The sequence below is a fragment of the Rosa rugosa genome, chromosome 2 (assembly GCF_958449725.1).
Source record: "Rosa rugosa chromosome 2, drRosRugo1.1, whole genome shotgun sequence".
Taxonomy (NCBI): Eukaryota; Viridiplantae; Streptophyta; class Magnoliopsida; order Rosales; family Rosaceae; genus Rosa; species Rosa rugosa.
The window spans coordinates 38,917,031-38,930,351 of NC_084821.1; the positions used below are offsets into that span (position 1 = coordinate 38,917,031).

The window sequence follows — 13,321 nt, forward strand, 5'->3', positions numbered from 1 at the left end:
AGAAATTGAGTTTGTTGTGAGGGATCTCATCCCTTTGGTTGTTGGTTCTCTTTTGATTTGTATTTTGGGATTTGAATGGCAGCGGTTTTTCAGCACGAAACTTCTGGTTGTTCTGTTTCTGGCAATACCTCGGCGGCGGTGCGCGGCTAGTAGCGCGAGTTGGACGGCAATTGCTAGGGTCTCAGTAATGGGTTGGGTCTCTTATCGGGCCTATGCTTTAGGTTTTATTATTTTAAGGATTAATTTCCTGGTACTGGCTCTCTTGAGCTCAAGAGAAAATTAATTTTCCTTTCTAGTTCTTGTCTGCTTGGGCTTTTCCAACAGATTGGTTAAGTATTTCTATTATCAGCCCATTGGGCTAGCTTTCAGGCAACTTAATTGATCCCCTCTTCCAAACAAAAAAAAAAAAAAAAAAAAAAAGAATTTTAAGAGCTTCCTTTTGAAAACCTACCATCGAAACAATCGCAATCATTCAAGCTCATACGACGAAGAACATAATACAATATCGAGCTTGGGCACAAATCTTCTGCTCTCTCCAATGACCTAATGCTTGTCCATATTCCATAATTAATGTGGTAGAGTAATATTGCTTGTGGTAAATTGTTAGAGCAGACACCAGACTTCATATGGAAAATTAGAAATTAGTCACAACAATCCCATAACTTTATTTTACATAAGATCATGGCAAAGCCCATAACTTTATTTTACATAAGATCGTGGCATATTGGTTGAAGCAACAACTGATCTCAAATAATACCAGTAGGCTTCCACGCAGGACTTCATGGATCAATTGGAGAGCTTTCGTGTGAAACAAAAATTATGGTTTTTCAAACATAAAATATTAATAATTGCAAAAACTTACTCTTCCAAGAAGAAAGATAGCTAGGTGGTAAACTTGCTAGGTAATGAGCAACCAGACCTTACTCAAAAATAAGGCTGCATGATTAGGCATACCATCAGCATAGAACTTATCCACGCAAGAGTGCCTTCAAAACAGCCTCACAGTGATCACTCTCAAAAATAAGCAAATGCCCATAATCAGGAACTTCGTGATAATGAATCCAGGGAAGCTTCTCTGCAATGTAACGGTTTACTTTATATGGAATGATCCTGTCTGCATAGCCTTGCCAAATGTGAACTGAACCCTCATTGTTAGGAAATGGATTCGTTAAGTCTATGGGGTCGAATTCCCATTTTCCATAGCCAGCCAGTAGGTCTCGGTAGAGAGATTCGTGTTCTCCTTGCTGCTGTATCTTTTCCTGCAATTTATAAGCATTAATATCAAAACATGCTTATAGTTACAAGATGAAAAGCAAGAGCTTAGATCAGATACTCTGGCAGCAAGGAGAGATTCGTGTTCTCCTTGCTGCCGTATCTTTTCCTGCAATTTATAAGCATTATCAAAACATGCTTATAGTTACAAGATGAAGAGCAAGAGCTTAGATCAGATACTCTGACGATAGTTATGAGTTCATAAAAAAATATGTAAACCTCGAAAACGTTGGGCTCTTAAAGGAAAAGAGATGGATGGCTTTTCAGTTATGTGAGCATAATATGAGAAAATTTGATTACCTGACCAACACTTGGGGATTCTGAAAGTTTCTTCAATGTTTCTAAATCTTTGGGGCAGAAGATCTCCATATTTCCAGCCATGATACTTAATGCAGTGAACCATTTCTGGGTCATCCACCAATGAAGTAACCATGGGGTGTAATGTGCAACTTGGAATGTCCGTTGGTCCGATACCTGCAGCCTCTGAAAGGACTCTCTCAATAGATTAGCAGGAATACGAGGCCACCAGTAGTTCACAAAAGGAACTACCAGGGAAGCTCCTAACAATCTGCAAGTGATGTATCGACAATAAGTAAGAAGCATGCTTTACAACAAACTTCATAAAAAGCTCAGCAGAAACATTATTCAAAACAAAAAAATAAAACAATAGCGCCATGGCTCTTCAAGTAAGTAGCATGCCTGTGCGGTATGTATTTCAAGCAACTCCAAACAGGGTAAGCCCCCATTGAGATTCCAATTACATAGAATTTGGACCCAATCTGCAACGTGTCAGCTAGTTCTTGAATATCATATGCTTCACTCTTAACTGAGCGTGAGGGATACGGATCACTTTCGCCATAACCAGCTCTGTCAAAGAAGAGAAAATATACCCTTAACTCGTCAACGAGTTCCTGACCATAAATAGAACACAAGTCAACTTTTTTTCACAGTGAATTAAACAGAACATAATGGGAGGGTTTCCACTTTTATCAAAGATGGGGTGAAACAGTAATGATGCTATGTACTAGAATGTAGCATGTAAAAATTGAGATGCGATGCAACTTCCAAATTGAGGTGATAGAAGACCAGAGAAGTTCGACGTTAGCATTCATGTATGTTCAGGTAAACATTATTAATAATGTACATTACATGGAAATCTTGACATACTTTCTGGATGTATTGATTTTAATATGCTTAACTAGGTGTGAGACGAAGGGAATGCAAATACAAACATTGACATAGAATTGGAGGAGAACAAATACCGAGGCAAATTGTAATGTCTACTTTATAGCTAAATTACAGCAACCAACTACATAAAGATCACTTGCTTTTCAAAAAATTCCTCAGGAACATATTAGACATCCTATAACAGCTATCCAGCATACCAGCTCAGTGTTGCAGAATTTCTGGCCCAATTCTTGAAAAATTATAACAAGGCATGCATCAATATAAAAACAGAGTAAGTTCATACTTGAGAAACAGGTAAAGCCAGATCTTTGGAACTGCTAAAGCCATGAATGATGATGATCTTGTGTTTTGCCTCTTCTTTAGGCACTCCAAACTCCCTGTAGGCCAAATATCTACCATCACTGAGTTTCACTCTAGGTGAAGTGACAGGAGGACCACCAGGTGAACCGCATATTTTAGGAGGGGGAGGCTTTAGTGCCTGATATGCCCACCCAAGAAAACCCACTGTCAAAGCTAGTACTACTGGGGCAATCATTGCTGGAAAAAGAAAAATAATAATTAATACCACAGGATCTACCATTAGTGACACAACCATAGAAACTATAAGGTATCAATAGATTTTCTCTAACCATAGGTCCATAGGAGATTTTATTTTCTAGGAAACCAGAACTTTCAGTTAACCAAAACCATTGATTACAGCAGAGTTAATGAAAATGAACATTCATACGTTGATTTATGTTGAGTCTAGCCAATATGAATGAAAAAGGGTGACTGAGGAACATCATGTTGTGGATAGTTTACATGGAGGAGAAAATACACAACAACATCATCAAAAATCCCAGGTCGGAATAATTATTTCTGGGGTTGCAAGTCAGATTGGAATTCCATGTTTGATCAAAACAACAATGTGTAAACATACCAATATGTTCCAAAATAAAGCCTTTTGTATGTATATAGACATATCTTTATGTTTTCGTGTTCATATTCATTGTGACTATAAACTCAAGAGTTTGGGAGACTTGTCAGTTACATGATATTCTGGAGATTTCAAAAACCTCCGCAAAGTAAAAAAAAAAATTGCATTTCCAAAAACTCAAAAGCTTCGGAGAAGTTCAATAAGCATTTAAAACCTATTGATCCAACCAACTGAAAACCAAGTCTAGTTCTTTGACATTTTGATTCCAAATAAAAATCTAATAGTTTGTCTGCAAATGTCTAGATGGACACTTTAAATGATCGATCAAGAAAAGATTCCCTTCGGATTAAGAGACGCCATAATTCAGATAGCTTGCAGGAGAAACAAGTAACCATATATATATATATATATATATATATATATATATATATATATATATATATATATATTACAAATCTGTCTCAAATACTTGCTACTTTCTCCATGTGGGATTCCCCATTAACATGTTAAATTCTCTCAAAACATACATTTATGCAACTTTGGTAGTGTTACATACAATACATTCAAAACCTCTGCAAAAGATGCCTTTCAATTCTCCTAGAAAATTGAACGTATTCATTGAACGTATTCCTACCACAATTGCTTAACTTACTAGCTAATTGCATTGTCATGTTGCAATTGCTTAACTTGTTATGTACTTTTATAAGACCTATTGCAGATACCAGGCTCTAAGTAGGAAAAAGTTGCTTAAATAGTGCATCAGATAAAATTCAAATCCACAAAGTGGAACATTTTAAGCACATCAGGGAAGTTCTTCAAATACGAGTGCTCTGGTCTCTTTGCATCAATATCAATTCCAAGTGAACAAGAATTTCAGCAAAACTATGGCCCTCAACACAACTACCAAGAATAAAACGAGGAAACAAGAGAGAGAAAGAAACCTACCTGAAAGTTGAAAAGGGTCTGGCTCTCTCTTGTTCCTCTGGTGACTGTGATCCCCGGCTGAGGCAGCTCAAACCACCTAGCAAGTGATTTTGAGCACACTTGGAAAGAAAAAGATAAACAAAATCGCAAAAAGACAGAAGAAATCAAAAGCCCACCTGCTGAAAAATTGGGACGAAGTGAGAGTAGCTGACTAATGTTCCTTCTGTTGCAGAGACTTCGCTCACTTGATCATCTCACCTAACAATTCCCCACTTAACAGTCAGTAGTCCGAACAAGTGAAGAAAATCCACAAGAAGACGTGAGCCACAAACTCACATGCAATAATAGTGCCAAGATTTTTTTCTTTTTCTTTTTTGTTTGTTTTATTCATCTTTCCATTAAGAAGTCAAGAAGATGAGACGTGCAAAACATGTTTATTGTGCCCACGGCCCACCTATCAATTTGTGGGGTTGCGTATAGTTTGGCATTTACTGGGATGCCTGTGAAGAAAAAGAAAGAAAGAAATTTCCTTTTCTGTAACAGAAGGTAAAAGTGTTTTGGTATCCATAGAAGAATCCTAGTTTGACTTGTGATTATCAATTTTGACGTATCTACTTTTGCACCACGTAGCAGTAATTATCAGCTGAGGAATGAATGTGTAACATTAACTGATTTGCAATAACAGTACCGGAGAAATTGCAATAACAAAAAAAAAACCTAACCTACTAAGGAATGAATGAATATGTACAGTTAATATACATCATCAGTGTAAGTAATAAGTAAAAAGCTCACCCTCTAAATGCACATATTAGTGATAATTGAGCCACCCTCCTTTCCAGGGGAATTTGAAGAGATGCTAATGTAGTCTGCATTCCTAATGCCAAAGATTGAGACTGAAACCTGCCCATTGAGCTCGATTCTTCCACAGGATGATGCAGCTTTACAACTTCATAGACTAGATACATGAATTATGTAGTCCTGACTCTTGAAGGCTACAAAAACCTGCCCATTCATTCAATTATTCAAAGTAAGCCGCTGCATTACCAGAAGTCTTTGCAGGAACAGGAACCATTCTCAAATTGATGGAAACGGTTTTGGTCTCTCACAACAATTCGACAATTATAAACTCCAGAAACCAGCTTGATAAATGAATGGCAATCACAACAAATCCTTAAGTTCTTCACTATGTGAATAGGAGAACCCTTGCTTGTGTTTATTAGTCCAAATGCAAGGGCCATCTTCTCGCTGTGTAGAATAAGTGAGTCCTCTTTGCTTTCCTCTTCAATATCCAAAAGGACTTGAGACAAATCAGGTTTGTATCCTTCCAATTTCAACCTAGAGACAACCTCCTCTATCTTGGTACGAACCTCAATACTGTATTTAACATTCATTTCCTTCCCCACAAGGAATTCATGAACCTTTCCATTCACAAGTACTGAACTTGACCCTGGAATCTTTCGAACTCCCCTCTGTTTCATCATCAATCTAACATTGCCCACATCATCCCATCTCCCTACTTTGGCATAAAGATTCGAGAGGAGAATGTAACAACTTGAGTCATCTGGAGCCAAATCTATTGCCTTGAGGGCAGCACTTTCCCCAATTGCAACATTAGCATGAATCGTGCAAGCGCTGAGAATTGCCTTCCAAACTATAGCATCCGCCTTTATGGGCATATTCTGTATAACGTCAACCGCCTCCTCCAAGTGCCCTGCTCTACCTAAAAGATCAATAATGCATCCATAATGCTGAATCTTAGGAACAAGTCCGTACTTCTCCTGCATGAGTTCAAAACAGTATCTACCTTCATCAACTAGACCTCCATGGTTACAAGCAGTAAGAAGTCCTAAGAAAGTGATCTCATCAGGCTCAATTTCTTTCATTTTCATGTCAAGGAAAATGTCCAGCGCTTCATGACCTAGGCCATGCATAGCAAGGCCAGAGATCATGCAATTCCAGTCCCCAATGTTCCTATAATGAGCAATGTTTTCAAAGACATGGTAAGCATTCTCTATATGCCCACATTTAGCATACATATCTATAAGAGCTGATCCAATAAACCCTGAATTCAACCTAATCTTATTCGTACAAATATAAGCATGCACCCATTTGCCTTCCTCAACGAAACCCAAGTCGGCAATGGCTGAGAGAACACTAACAAGAGCCGGGGCATCAGGCCGAATGCCCTGACTCAACATTTCCCTAAACAAACCCAATGCTTCCTTCGGACGGTGATTGAATACATACCCTGAAACCATTGACGTCCAAGTAACTACATCTTTATGATGCATTGTCCTAAAAACCTCCTCAGCAAGCTCACACTTGCCACTCTTCCCATACCCATCAATCATTGCATTACACGAAACCAAGTCCCTCTCCGGAATCTCATTAAAAATCGCACGAGCCAACTCAACCTCCCCGACCCTCAAATAACCAGTAATCAGTGAATTCCAAGAAACTTGGTCTCTCTGAGCCATTTTATCAAACACCCTGTGTGCCAATCCAATACATCCCAGCTCGGAGTACATCCTAATCAATGCATTGGCAACATACGGATCGAACAACATCTGGGTTTTCAATATCTGGCCATGAACTTGCCTCCCCTCCTCTAAAGAACGTGACTTGCTGCACGCTTTGAGCAATGCAGGGAGCAAAAACTCGACCCCGTTCAAATTTTCCAAAGAAGAGAGCATGCGAGCATAGAAGAGTACAGCTTCCGTTGGACTTGAACTCTCGGACATTTGCTTTATGAGTGAGAAAAAGATGAAGGGGCTGGGGTCCGGGATTCGATGAAAGACTGAAAGAGCATGGTCTAGGCCACCATGGTGGGAGCAAAGGGAAATGAGTTTGGTTATGGTGGATGTGTGGTTGACGAGGTTTGATTTGACTATGTGGGCGTGAAGCTGGCGCAGTTCAGTTATGGTTTTGCATTTCTCTAACAATGGGAGGGTTTGGGTGACAAGCAAGGGAGAGACAGTCATGGTGCACTTGGAAAAACTGAACCTTCCCGCTCTACAACGAAACCATATCCTTAGAGCATCTCCAACGGGTTAGTCAAAAAGCTCGTGTCAAATTCGAATTTGAAGGATGACGTGTCACGGTCATTTTTGACAAATTTTTAGTCTAATGGATTAGTTTTTTTTTTTTTTTTTTTTTTTTTGAAATGGGGCTGGTGCGGCTGCCCTCAAGCCTTGATTAATGAAATTGCAGAATACAAGGGGGGGACATAGAGCCTGAACCCCAAATTACAATAAGCATAAGAAGAACATCCTGAAATAATACCAAAATTCTCCACAAAACCTATGTATTCCAATGGATCAGTTATATTTAAGGGAAAATTTTGGTAAGTGGTCCTGAACTATGGACCCCTACGAATTTCAGCACACCAATTTCCAAAACATAAACTTTAGTACATGAGGTTTCAAAACCGACCCAATAAACATACACGACGTCAATGACGTCGTTAGTTTCGTGCCAGCTGTCGTATTTCAAGGGGTAAAACGGTCTCTTCAATTTTTTTTACTATTGAGCACTCAGTCCTCTCTCCTCTTACCGTGGGCACCTAGCTCTCCCATATATCTCTCTCTCTCTCTCTCTCTCTCTCTCTCTCTCTCTCTCTCTCTCTCTCTCTCTCTCTCTCACCTGCTTGCACAGTGCAGCGTGCAAGCAGCACCACCACGCTTTCAACACAGCGTCCTACCATCACAACTGCCGACAACCGCTGGTCCTCACAAAACGAATCGATTGAAAAGAGTGGCCTCCTATGATATTCTTCGTGCATAAATTGTACTAAAACCCAAATTGACTGCAACAAGAGTTAGATGAGGAGTACCTCGGCCAGAAACAGCTTGGTGCTTGGTTTTTGCAACTGGGTCGACTCCAAAACGGCGGAAAGCGAGCATCTTGGAGGTGTGAAGTGGGTTATGCGAAGTGGGTTCGGGGTAGCAGAGCCGGTGAGCGAGGTTTAGAGAGAGAGATCGAAAATCGCAAATTCACCAATAGATCTGAGACTTGATGGCCATGAGCAGAGGCTTCTTGGGATTGGAGCCGTTGGCGGTGATCTCCCCGAGCTGGACCGCCGGCGGCAGAGGCTGCATCTCCTCCAAGTTCCTGAGGCGGTAGTGGGTCTCGGATGGCCCAAAAAGCTCATAAATGACATGGTAAGCGGCAAAGAGCAGAGCCAGAAGTGTGAAGAAGGTTGCCAGAAGATAGGCCCGTGTAGACTACAGTTGCCTCCTTCAGTGTTTCCTGGAGTTGTAGAGCCATTCTAGAGAGAGAGAAGAGATAGAGATAAAGAGAGAGGGAGAGGGAGGGGAGAGTCAGAGAGAGTGAGGGAGAGGAAACCCTTGACAAATGAAAAAACCTATTCTGCCCTTCATTATGTGCATAATGGCACGACGTCTGACGGAGTCATTGACGTCGTGTACGTATATTGGGTCGGGCTTAATATTTGATGTACCAAAGTTTATGTTTTGGAAATTTGTGTATTGAAATTCGTAGTGGGCCTTACTTCGGGTACTATTCATGATTTTTTCCCTATACTTAAATATTATTTTATTATTTTTTGAAATTTTTTATAACAAAAAGAAACTATGTTTTCTCTTTCTTCTTCATCTCTTCCGATCTTCTTTCTTCTTTCTTCTTTCTGTTTCTTTTTTCTTCATCAATGGGCAACAAGCCAACAATTGCAGGAGATCTTTTCAATCCCAAAGCACCCAAACAAATCTTATTCCATCTACCTAAAGCACCCAACTAAGATCGAGTCTCACCCATCTACCCATTCATAATTGGAAAACCATTCACTCTTCTTCTTCGGGGTTTAGTCTCCTTCTTGCTTCTGGGTCCAATCCCAAACTTCGGGGTTAAAAGTCGACGACGTTCGGTGCCATAGCCGGAGCCTCCTCTCTGTTTCTTCATCTGTTGTGGATCTGGAATTGGGCGCCAACGGCCACCCTTCCGAGGCCGGTCTCTACTTCGCAAAGCTTGGAATCAAAACCCTGTCGAAGGACTACCTCCAAGTCGACACCAGCCGATGTTATTGTGGGTCAATTGCCTGAGAAGATGAGAAGATCTAGATGCAAAACTGGAGAAGGAAAGAGAAAGAAGCTCAGTGGGGAAAGAAGCGAGAGAGAGAGAGACGAGAGAGAAAGAAGAGAGAGAAATAATGATTAAAAAAAAAAGACAGATTGAGTTTGTTCTGTCAAATTTGACAGCCCAACTCCATATGTCATTTACACGTAGGATAAGACCTTATGGGTTGGAGTGCTTCCATATGTCTTTTGTTACCAGTAAAAGCCTCCACGTGGATTTAACACATCCATTGGAGATGGTCTTAGAGCATCTCCAATGGTATAGTCAATTGAAGTGTGTTAAAATTGAATTTGAAGGATGATGTGGCAATGTCATTTTTGTTCAACTTCTTCTCCAATAGATATGTCAAATAATATCAATATTTTATTTCTTTTTACACTTATTTTATCTACAAATATTTTATCTGGAAGAAAGAGAGTGAAGAGAAGAAGAGAGGGAGAGAGGGAGAAGGAGAGAGAAATTGCGAGCCCCTGAAAATTTTAGTTAATTTCTGAAAGTAATTTCTTGCCGATAAGATTTTTCCGCAAGGTGATTTAAGTGGAGGAAATGACTTTGGACATTGTTTTAATGTCGAGACCAGCTAATGGGCCTTATGATGTGAGTTTGGGCCAGAGTTTTTCGTTTTGGGCCTAGAAGGTTACTAAAGTTCATTGAAGCAAAAGATCATCGAAGCAAATTTGAAAGGAAAGCGAATTGAGTTGAAGTGAAGATTTGAATTTTTAGTTTCAACGAAATTGAGTTTTGGGCCTAGGACGAAGTCGAGAATTAATTTAGGAAGTTTCCGACGAAAAACGAATGAAAGAAAAATTACGAGCCCAAAACCGAAAGCAGTAAGCTAGGAGAGTTCCGTAATTTGTTGCAAGAGCGAAATGGGTATTTCACGGACATAAGTATAAATAGAAAGTTGACAAGGGAAACCCTAGATTCCCATTCTCTCCCTCTCTCCTCTCTCGGCCGCATCTCTCTCTTTCTCCCCCGACCTCACTCTCTCTTCTCTCTCTACCAGCGCCGGAAACTCCATCTCGGGCCACCCGCTCTTGTCACCACGACCACCAATCGATCCAGCATCCAAATCCGACCCAAGCCTGAACCTTATCGTCGACATGCATCGCCGCCAGCCTCCGCGCGCGACAACCCAAGGCTGCGACACCACTGTTGCTCGACCTTCGTCGATTTCCGACCATCACCTCGCCACAACGACCCCACCGCCTGACTCAGCAAGCAACGAGGAGCAAAACCCAGAAGTTTCGCCACCCACCGAAGCCAGAAAACGACGTACGAGTTTCGCCTGAACCGGGGGCCTTGCATGTCGTCGTTTTTCAATTTCCAGCCATGCCTGGGCTGCCCGACCACCATGGATGTAGTAAGTGCCTAAATGTCTAGAATAGCCCCTCACCTAGACCTCTGATTTCGACCGGAGCCACCCAGCACCGCCGTGAGAGCCACCGGCTTACCTTTTTCGTCTGGTTTGTGGAATCTGGAAAATTGAAGCTTTGGAGAAGAAATGAGCTACTGGGTCAGTTTCAAATCGAAATAAGGTAAGAATCTCGACCTGTGTTTGGATGGAATATTGGGTGAGGGTTGTTCATTGATCGTGTATTGTCTGCTAGGAATTCAGATGGTTAATGGATGTGGATTTCTGCGTTTTTGGAGTTTTGGAAGAGAGGAGCTGCTGGGCCAGTTAAGTTGATGTTGAGGAATGGTAAGAAACTCGAGACCTTGTCTTGGTTGTGGATTGGTTGAGAATGGATTATTGATCTTGTTTTGTCAATTAGGGATCTGAAAGGTTGTTGGTGGTGGAACTGCAGCTACGACGAAACTGGTTTCTGTTTTGGAAAAGAAGAATGGTAAGGGGACTGTGCAATCTGGGATCTATATGGTTGTGTGCTGTTTGTATTGATAGAGGTTATGGCATTACTAAGTAAACAAAATGAGATATGGTTATGCTGCTTGTGTATTAACTGTTATGTTGGAAACTTGGCATGAATCGGCTTATTGAATGTCTTGAGAATTAAAAGGATGAATTTGTTATCAATGTCGAAATGTAAAATAAGAATGGAATCGGTGGGTTGGTCAAATGCATGAGAAAAGTGGTAAATAAGAATGGACCGGTTTTGGATAAGTGAATTAATATGTGGGATGTTCAATTTAAGGTCTGTGAATAGAAATATTCCAAACCTATCATATCCCGAATTTATCGTATAATGAAATTATTCGGAAATGGTGGTTGCTATTTAATTGCCTAAGGTTTAAAGGCTAAATAAAATGAGGTCAAACCGGTTGACCGAGATTTTAATATGGGAAGAAGTGTGATCACCATATCCCGAATGAGCTTACTATGTTCAGTGAATTGTTCGGGAATGGAAATTGTGAATTGTTTTTCTAAAGTAAAAAGGTTAAAGAAATGAAGTCAAAGTGCTAAGTATAATCACCATATCCCAAATGGTTCAAAGGCAATACCATTCGGATTATTTGGGAATGGATAGTAGGTTTTTATGTTAAAGGTTAATCCGATGGACTTTAAGGAAAATTAAATAAATGCTTTGGTTGCTCGGTTAGTTGAGTTATTATGACGTCAAGTTACTTATTGGTTTAATTTCATTATAAAGGACTCGAGCGTGTGCACGTGAAATTGGAAGAAGTATTGAAAGTCAGAAATGAAGCTAATTGTGGACGAGCACTCCATATCCAGGTAGGGTGAGTTGTCCCTTCCTTGTTAGAGGCTTTTCTGTGTGTGGAATGCACTAGTAAAATAGTATGTTGCCTGAAAATACGTTTTTGGTTGTTCATTAGTCGATGCCTCGTGATATCTGTGTTTCCATAACTGATATTTACTGATTACGAAAACCGAGGCTAGACTTGTATGTTGAGATACTGTACCCCATTGTATGTTTGTACTTGTGACCTGAAAGTGAATGGGACCTAGACGCGTAGATTCCTAGGGATCCCGCGGTGTCGATAACCGTGAACCTCCGGAGGGGGCCGTGCTCCTATGTTTGTCGAGGAAGAGTGAGTACAGACAGTGAACCAGTCATAGGAGACTCAGGGCCAAGAAATAGACACTTTCGCTACTTGTAGTCACAAGGACTACAGAGTAGTTGGCCGGTTCTCTAAGGATGACGAACCGGGTCGGTCACCGATTTGTTTTATTTTAGCCGGCAGGTAAGTATCTCGGAGCTCCAAATTGTGTGACGCATACTGCATATGCTTTATAAAAGAAATAAATGTTTGTGGTTGCATCTTTTTTAAAGTATTTTCGATAAACGTGCACAATATTATGTAGTAAATATTTTCAAGTATATTATTTTTCAAACCTAGCATGGTTGGGTCGGCCCCTATTGGGCATGCGAGGACGAAAGCTCACCCCTACAACAGTGTGCAGGTTTCGAGCATGCGGTCGAGGAGCGTACAGAGGAGGCACAAGGCCCGGCTTGGCGCATTCTTCTTTAATTTTATCAAAAGAAGGTTTTGATCCTTTATTGGATTTTGAAGTAGCTTGTTTATTTACTTTTATTTATTTATTTCCTACTCGTTTACCAAAACTTCGAGAGGCCCGTAACCCTGGGGCGCGTCTCTCGCACTTGTAGTTACTTAGTGATTTGTTTTCCAAATTGGGCTCCGATTATAAGCCCAAATCCTTTAGCCCACTTTAAATTCCGTTTTCGAAAATATGTTGTCCGGTTGCTAGAGTGATTTGTCCAAGAAAGTGTTATGTGAACCAACAGTCTAAACCCAAAAGGCCTTATGATTTCAGGTTGATGAGTTATCGGGATGTCATTCGTGACATGTCGGTTTCTCATTGGCTCGGGATCGCGGCGCTGTGGGACCCCTCTCTCGGGTCACCACAGAAACAATAAAAAAATAAAATGACAATTTCTTTGCCTTTGTCAAATTTGACAGCCCAAATCCATAGGTCATTTACACGTAGAA

The 13,321-nt window shown here is 40.6% G+C and overlaps 2 protein-coding genes and 1 long non-coding RNA gene across 5 annotated transcripts; 1 reads left to right on the forward strand and 2 right to left on the reverse strand.

Annotated features, from left to right (window-relative positions):
- Window positions 1-641: 641 nt before the first annotated feature.
- LOC133733313 (uncharacterized) lies at window positions 642-4,628 on the reverse strand. 3 transcript variants are annotated; one of them, XM_062160953.1, is made up of 6 exons: window positions 4,477-4,628; window positions 4,322-4,397; window positions 2,744-2,997; window positions 1,972-2,183; window positions 1,573-1,840; window positions 642-1,259 (listed from the first exon to the last, which is right to left on the reverse strand). In XM_062160953.1, exons 3-6 carry the CDS (start codon window positions 2,993-2,995, stop codon window positions 969-971), a joined length of 1,023 nt encoding a protein of 340 aa, XP_062016937.1. In that variant the 5' UTR covers window positions 2,996-2,997; window positions 4,322-4,397; window positions 4,477-4,628; the 3' UTR covers window positions 642-968. The 3 variants fall into 3 exon arrangements, with proteins under 3 accessions (XP_062016937.1, XP_062016938.1, XP_062016939.1); XM_062160954.1 differs by having other exon boundaries at window positions 4,322-4,378; window positions 4,477-4,597; XM_062160955.1 differs by lacking the exon at window positions 4,322-4,397 and having other exon boundaries at window positions 4,477-4,621.
- Window positions 4,629-5,340: 712 nt separating this feature from the next.
- On the reverse strand, window positions 5,341-7,041 carry LOC133730723 (pentatricopeptide repeat-containing protein At5g48910-like). Its single transcript, XM_062158261.1, has one exon. It carries the CDS (start codon window positions 7,039-7,041, stop codon window positions 5,341-5,343), a length of 1,701 nt encoding a protein of 566 aa, XP_062014245.1.
- A 3,298-nt stretch (window positions 7,042-10,339) lies between these two features.
- LOC133733997 (uncharacterized) lies at window positions 10,340-13,093 on the forward strand. The gene is made up of 5 exons (XR_009858000.1): window positions 10,340-10,929; window positions 11,002-11,093; window positions 11,167-11,238; window positions 12,001-12,083; window positions 12,767-13,093. It is a non-coding gene; the product is annotated as an uncharacterized LOC133733997 (long non-coding RNA).
- Window positions 13,094-13,321: the final 228 nt, after the last annotated feature.